The 8,156-nt window shown below is 33.8% G+C and overlaps 1 protein-coding gene across 1 annotated transcript; it reads right to left on the reverse strand.

The window, feature by feature from the left end:
• Positions 1-25: 25 nt before the first annotated feature.
• LOC144839526 (RNA exonuclease 5-like) lies at positions 26-8,033 on the reverse strand. The gene is made up of 14 exons (XM_078694931.1): positions 7,904-8,033; positions 6,857-7,060; positions 6,286-6,398; positions 5,808-5,934; positions 5,474-5,573; positions 4,935-4,976; positions 4,559-4,746; positions 4,135-4,250; positions 3,718-3,856; positions 3,118-3,203; positions 2,320-2,463; positions 1,766-1,883; positions 1,268-1,381; positions 26-921 (listed from the first exon to the last, which is right to left on the reverse strand). Exons 1-14 carry the CDS (start codon positions 7,937-7,939, stop codon positions 730-732), a joined length of 1,719 nt encoding a protein of 572 aa, XP_078551057.1. The 5' UTR covers positions 7,940-8,033; the 3' UTR covers positions 26-729.
• Between the last annotated feature and the right edge of the window lie 123 nt (positions 8,034-8,156).

Here is an 8,156-nt window from a genome sequence, read left to right on the forward strand (position 1 = left end):
AGTAGAATACAGTACATGTTAGAAATTGTGTCTAAACCAGTTTATTTCTCAAAATGAATAAGTTTCCAAAAAACTGGTGAACTGACATCAGACTGGATCCAGGGAAATCAAGAAACTGATGCAGAGTGTAGAGGAGAATGGAGGAACTCCTGTTTGATCAGAGGCCTAGCCTGACGGAACTCATCCAGACTACATGCTGACTACTTTCCTGCAACCTTAGCTTGGCCATTTGGAAACTAATTTAGTACATATACAACTGTACTATGCATAAATATCAGGAAAGAAATAGGTGCTGCGTAGGCAGGATCATGTATAAAAATAAATTTCTTGTTTCTGCCTCAAAATAAAATAAACCCAATGGACTTAATGTATCTTTTAAATCATTTAGGAATTGAGTTCTATCTTGTCTATCTGATTGACATGAGTTATTATTATGTAATACCTTTTGTTTGTCAATGCTTTTGTCTATTTGTTATTTGCTTGTTCATTGTTACGCCCATATAGCCCATAATAGACTCCTTTGTTTTCTAGTGTACCCTTGTTCTATATGTATTCGTCTTTTACCAATATTCTATCAGTACCTGATGATGACCTATGGTCGAAAGTACTCGTATAATAAATATTTTATTTTGAGGCAGAAACAATAAATTTGTCTGTTTTATTTTTGTACTATGCATAGACATTTTTGGTTTTGTTTAGTATATTTCTCTGTACAACTTTCATGACGTCTCATGTGGTTTCCTGTTCGTCTTTCTCGTATTTAATTCCAGCGAAACATCTACTGTACAGTTCACTCTCAGACGTATTGACATCCATGTCGATGTCCTGTGTTGATGACGCAAATACAACGATACAAAGGCTGTTGTTAGGCATTGCGGCATAGATTTCACCAACACGTTCATCTATTTTACCCAGCGTTGACTGAAATAAATAATTACTGTTGTATTAGAAGAAATTGATTCAACTCTTTAAAAAAATATTCTGGTTCCTATCTGTAACAATCAAGTTTTTATCGAAATAGAACAATCAATGTTGATTTGAAATTAGTGGTGCATATGAAGGTGAAAAATTGTTTCATTTTCAACCCATGTATAATACTGTTTGCTTCCTAATAAGTACAGTAATGTTATTAGTACAGTAATAATATAATACAAATCTTATCAGTTACGGTTGGTGCTATGACATGATTACTCTCAATTGCCATGGAAATCGGATAATACTGGCACTGATTGGATGAGGGATTCTATATATAGAATATTGCCCTTACCTCAATGACATCCTGTTCATGCGATATTCCATCCATCAGTGTCTTAAAGGAATGTAGGTGACCACAAACAAGAGAACTGTCTCCATTCAAAGCTTTCTTCATTTTCTTCTTTGTCTGCATTAACAAACAAATTTCTATCAATGAGGGCGTGTGATCGTAATTCCAATCCAACTATCGCCGCATTGCTTGTATAGGCAAGACACATACATTTGCCCTCTCCACCCAGGTGTATAAATGGGTACCGGTTAGATCAAGACACAACTTTGCTCTGGTTACTAGCTGCATTATTATGGGAGTATGTTTCCATACGTATTTGATCCAGAAAATGACCGAGGTAATAATGTGCTATGTAAAGTCCCTTTGAGCATGATTATTCATCTAAAGGGGCGCTATAGAAATGTAGTAATTATTATCATCAATCAACTTTCATTTCAGTACTAATATAGCATGTCCAGAAGTCTTTTCCACTTGAATGCTTTTTTACAATGTTTTTCTTACCTCTGAATCTGTCATTACTGTTATACAATCTACCGAGTCTTTGTAAAATTTCTTGAGGTTGCCAGGAACATCTAATACTGTAGACTTTTGTTTACCTGCTGCTATTCTCTGAAATATACTAAAAAAGTATGTCATATTTTATTAATTGAAATGATATATAGATATATTTTGCTCATATTACTGAAAAATACTGTGGACTTAAACTACAAAGACAGGAAAAACGTCAGAGAGGGCGCAATATTTGTAGTGGTTCCCACTAAAGGGTTTGCAATAACAATGGTGACTAGTTTCAAGGTAGAACCCCTCTAGCGATGGGCTTAGCATCCAGGATTGCTAAAATCCCTGCTAAACTTGTGCGATATATTGTGAAATGGGACGGGCCAGGGATTTAAACTACTAATTTCATTTCTCGCACTTGTGCTACCAAATCCTCAAAAAGATACCCCGTAAATGCGGCACCTCCCCGTATGGAAATATTTAAGAGCGACCCCGCGGAATAGCAATACATAAAAAACATAGCAATTTTATGACAATGATGATGATGACATCTTTACCTTTCCACTGGCAGTTCATTCTTCCGTCCACTCTGATAGTTCCTTAGATTGCTACCTTTCCTAAGTTTAAGTAAAGCAAGGTCCATTGATGCTGTTGCATCTTCAATGGAATTGTGGCCATCGTTTCCGCATTGTATGTCTTTCCTGAAGATAAAATACATGACACACCATGACACTAGTCAATGATTATGAATTTTCATAAAGACAAAGTAAATCAAAAATGGCACATGGTTTGATCAGTTCCTGCTCTCAACTAGTTATCCATACATACAGTAGAAGTACAGTACTGATGAATAAAATCAATAAAATGGTCCTAAAAATTATTTGATGCTTTGGTATTATTTTAATTGATGATCTTTTTGTGACAAAGTATGAATACTTTAATCATGGACCTATAATTGAATTCAATAAAATATTTGTAGATTATACATTAACTGTTATTAATAACAAATTTCAGTATAGATTAACAATTAAAAATGCAGAAATATAAAATCACACAAAAAGATGATATTCGACTACTTTAAAGATACATTATCCCCCTGAAAAAATAATTTTTTAAATTTTGTTAGTTCAATATGCCATTTGAATATCATATAGTATTTTTCACTTTGAGCAAAAATTGAATCAAAATTGAAGTCAATGGGTTTTTAAACATCTTTCAGAAGTAATTAACTTATTAAAACTGAAAATGGCCTATTCAAAGTCTTCTTTTTTATTAATCTTCATGTCTTATGGGGGCAATACATCTTTCAACATTTGAAAGGCAAGTATAACAATAATAAGCAGGTTAAGACTTACTTGAGGTAGAATTTGGTAAGCGCTTTAAGTCCAACTTTATATGTTGTGAACAGAGAACTTGTATCAATACAGTGTGGGTGATACATCTATAAAGAAAGACAAGCAAAAATACCGATACTTAGAATAACATAAATTTGTGTCTGGGTTAAATTCTACATCACAGGGCCGTACGCAGGGGGGAGCGACAGGTGCGTACGCACCCTCCCACCCCCACCCCCCAAATTGCAAAAGGTCCACATTTTATAGGGTTTTAAAATAAATCTGTAGTGTATTATACATTGTATTATGAAAATGATCCAAAATATATTAATCTGCACCCACCCAAATAAAATCCTGCGTACAGCCCTGCATCATCACATTTACCCTCTACCTAGCCTCTATATAATGATTTTTTTTTGTTTAATAGAAAGCATTGTGTTTTCTCCTTTTATTTGGACAATACAATTCAATCTTATGAGGAAGTTTGGTTACAGTATACCACCATTATTGCTCCATGGTTATACTATGCCATTTAATACACTTCATTGGTGAATGTGGGGTCGGGTATGGCCATTACCATTGGATTTTTTACCATATTCTCAGAAAAAAATATGACTGCACCTTTAATGCCTTCAGATCTCCATTGAGTGACTGTCCCACTAAGATGGCATTGGTTGGTATGATACTCAGCAACTTTTTCTGAACGTCTGCCAATCTTATTGTAACAGGGTTAAGTAAACGTTCTGTTATTCCACTGAACCTGAGAATTTAAACAAGATATTTATTTCACATTTTTGATAATACATACTAAAGAAAAAAATGAATGGATTAAAGGGTTTTTCAGACCTGCTATGGCACCGTTCCGACGAATCGAACATTAATGTTTCGTTTTCACGATGCTCCAGGCGGTTATGCGCCAATCGACATGTGCGTAGCCGCGTGAAAACTAAACATTGATGTTCGATTGGATTTTTCGCCGCCAGACCGGAACAGGTGTGAAAGGACCTTTAGGCATTTTGCACTCTGTACAGTACTTACTGTGTATTGTAGTGTATAATTTTATTATAGGGTTTCACAAGCGTGTCATACAGAACTTCATGTTTCTCATTCACAACAGAAACTCTAGTTAACTCTTGTCCATTGCGTGTCAAACACTAGAGAGATAACACAAGATAGCTATTACAATAAAATATCAAACCATCTTCCAATTCCAATCCTACAGTATTAAGCCTAAAACAACTCAGAATCTAAGGTCTGTCTACAATATCAAACTAGTGTGATGTGCTCAAATATGGTAGAGATATGCTTAAATATGGTAGTAATACAAAAAAAGTGTGATGTGCACAAATATGGTAGTGATATGTTTAAATATGGTAGTGATATGACATCATCATGTCCATATATGGGCACATTTTTTTGTCACATAAAGCTTGATAATGTAGATAGAGCTTTAGATGCTTACCATCTCGCAATCAATGGCTATCAGTGGACTATCCTCACCAACTACATCCACATGGTTTGTTTGCATGAAATCTGGTGACACGTCAGGTAGAGGGTAACCATGCCAACGCATTTGACCCTCGGTTAAAACAAGGTCACCTCTCATTAATTTACACTCTTCATCTTCATTGTCATCGTCACTTGAACTGTCTATGTGAAAAAAAAAATTTGTTTGAATCTAAAATTTGAGCCATTTTAGTTAACCAACTAATTACAAATAAATAAATAAAATGAACATGAAACTGAGCAAGTTTAAAAACAAATCCGTGTTGTGACAGTGCCCTTAGCTGACCCTATATCAGGCTACAGTTGTATAATAAAATAATAATTAAACCCACCTTCTTCCTGTTCAGGTATGTCTGGTTCCTTCTCTAGTAAACCTACATATACAACAATAACAAACAATTCAAATATAACACGGTAGAGATTTTAGCTCTGTCTCAAAAACTAGTTCGACAAAAAAAATGTGATGTGCCCAAATATGGTAGTGATATACCCAAATATGGTAGTGATATGACATCATCATGTCATGACATATATGGGCACATCACATAAAGTTTGATAGTGTAGACAGAGCTTCAGTCTTTTATCAAAATCAAGATAATGCTTGTCCATTATCAGTGGTAATCTTTGTGAAATAAGGATGTGATAAAAATCAATGTAAACACATGTGACTTTTTTCCGTTCCATACAAACAAATTCACTCAGGAACTATGACTCACGATATTTCAATTGATTATTGACATTCAAGATAACTTTATTTTCAAGATATAATAATTAGAAATTTGTCTTTCTCAAGGCAACAATAGCAGTAACTGAAAAAGAAATTAAAAAATTAAGTAAAAAAGTTATATAAAAAAATATAAGAAATTCTTACGGGAAATATACACCTCCTTTTTTAACCTTGATCGGGTCCATTTTAAAAACAGTAGATTATGTATGACAGATTTAGTTGAAACTGGCTTCACTTTCACAGACTAAAATAAAGAAAGATATAAATATTAACTGTATTGAGGGTTCGAACAAACGCACATTTTTCCTAAAGTGCCCTTTTCAAAATAGAGACTAGCTGTAGATGTGATAACAAATGTTGCCAATTTTGTGGAAAAACAAACCCTCCTGTAAAAATCCTAGCTAGGCTTTGACAAAATCCATACTGCCTCAGGTATATAAAGTAGTTTATACACAAGGATAAACCATTATCTACTTACAACATTAAATAATTGCTGAATGTTTGTGAAAAGGTGGGAACACTGTCGATACCATTTCTCATTAACTCCACCAACTATCACGACCGCAACCTTATGCAACTTGCCTACTCGTAACAGTTTACACCAGCTAAAAGAAATTACATTGAATAAACAAATTATTTCTAAAATATTTAAAATTTACTCAAATACAGTACATTCTTCCAAAGTAGTGCGATGCCCGGCACTAGCAAATTGCCATGTGGGCTATTGAAATCTGCTAACCTGTGGTTACTGTACTCAAGGGCGGATCCAGCATTATAGATTAGGGGGGAGGGCTAAATATTTCATAAATGAAAAAAACAATCTGTCGGGGTTGCAGAAATATAAAAATAGTAATTTATATTTTATTTTAAAGACATGGCTGTTAAATTTTAGGTTGGTGGTGGTGGGGGTGCTAAAGCCTGTTTAGCCCCTGCCTAAATCCGCGCCTGGTACTTACGTTGGTTGTACACTTGATACTAATCCTAGGCATGAAAACTGGATCAAGTCTTGAATGTCACTAATATTCACTGCTGTCTGGTCACTCTGATTTAAGAACATTTTTGGTCTTTGCTTTAAAAATTCAGATAAAAAAATGTTGATTGAATAAGGCAAAATCAGATTAATCAATACAAAATAAAGAATAAGAAAAATAAGAAATTATTATGAATTGATACAATTGCTTTAAAATACTTTAGGTTTAATGTACAACAAGTAGGGGTTCATGCATTGTATGTGGTATTAAATGTTAGGCATCCTATCAATGGCGATTTTACACTGTTGGATGTGGTTGAAATAAAATAAAAATATAGAATTTCAATTTTAAATATATTACGCACGATTGGAACCAAAATTTGTTTGCGTTAGCTTGAAAAGAATCATGGTACATATTTATTATTGCATTTATGTTTTTTATCTATTATTAATTAATATTGAAAAACACCTTGCACTACAGTATTTCAAATTACATGCACAATTAAATGGATGTATTCAAATTGTTCGCTCATACTGCACGAAAGATACATTCTTACCATACTCTTTTGTATTCTATCAATGTTCATTTTTTTCTTCTTCTGCTTTTCTGTTTCTTCCACTGTAACCTGTTGCACAACAGTTTCGACAGGTTCAATCTTAATTCCTTGTTTGTAAGTACTGGGTTTGTTTTTCTCCTTGGTTTTCTTCTTTTTTGGCGGTTCAATAATTTCTTTTTTGATAGATTTGGTCTTGGGCAAACCCTAGTGAGACATTTGATTTACAATAACTTATTGAAGAATGAGACTATCAGCACAGCTAACTTGCATGTAAAAGTGTTTTAGAGGCACTACTATACACTTTAAAGGATAGTCAGTTATTGTTTCCAATAGAGATCGACCAGCCAACTACAGTATATGTTTCAATAAATATAAAATTCTACACGGATGCATGATCAACGAAAATAACAAATGACATGGTTAATCGTACTGGAAAAGTCACACTTCCCTAAATAGAAAACATATTAATGTAGCTTAGCCTTAAAATAAAATAAGGTTTTTAGTCGCGTGGACGCGACTCAATAGTTCACTATGTCGGTCGGTCTGTCTGTCGGTCCGGTATCACTATGCGTTTTATCGCTTTTTTGTACTTTTTGAACTATTTTGATGTACAGAAAAGTTTTAAAGTACATTACTTTTTGAAAGTTCATTTTTTTATGGCTGTTGGCCTTGTTTTTCCCCAATTTAATATTTTTTTAATTAAATTTATATTTAGTAATAGTATTTATTAATTCATATTATTTTGTGAAAATCAAGAAAGTGGAATAAAACACCTTTTTTTGTATCAAACCACTGATTTGAAAAACAAAAATCATACCACCGTGCTATCTATCTAGGCTGATATTCCTAGGCCTATCATGTCAGATCAGTAAAGCACACCTACACACCACAGCCGAGTCTCGATACAAGGCAGACGAAACGTTTATCCACCACCAGCTGTCAGTGACAGGCCTAGCCTAGAACAGCTTTATATTTTATGATAATATAAAAAATAAAACATAAATATACCTAATTATATGAACGATGAACATAGTAAACAACACATACCTCGTCTAGACCTACATACGGTCGCTTTTTACCCATTATTTTATCAAATATTTGCAATTATTTTTTTTATTTTATCAATAATAAAACATGTGTCCAACGCACTCAACGTTGAGATATTGTTGATAGACTCGCTCGCCAGTACCATACAGCCCATTTTCAGCAATTTTTAGTTTGAGTCGTATACGACTGGATATTTAGACTATTTTTGTCATGCTTGAATGAATATTAAAAACAACAGAGAGTACAATTTAGA

The sequence above is a fragment of the Antedon bifida genome, chromosome 4, assembly GCF_963402885.1.
Source record: "Antedon bifida chromosome 4, ecAntBifi1.1, whole genome shotgun sequence".
Lineage (NCBI taxonomy): Eukaryota > Metazoa > Echinodermata > Crinoidea > Comatulida > Antedonidae > Antedon > Antedon bifida.

Coding starts and splice junctions, on each gene's coding strand:
- LOC144839526 (XM_078694931.1), bottom strand. CDS start 7,939: ATGGGTAAAAAGCGACCGTATGTAGGTCTAGACGAG. Junction 5,574..5,807: donor TTCAGCAATTATTTAATGTT/GTAAGTAGATAA, acceptor TCTTTATTTTAG/TCTGTGAAAGTGAAGCCAGT. Junction 3,857..4,134: donor ATTATACACTACAATACACA/GTAAGTACTGTA, acceptor TTAAATTCTCAG/GTTCAGTGGAATAACAGAAC.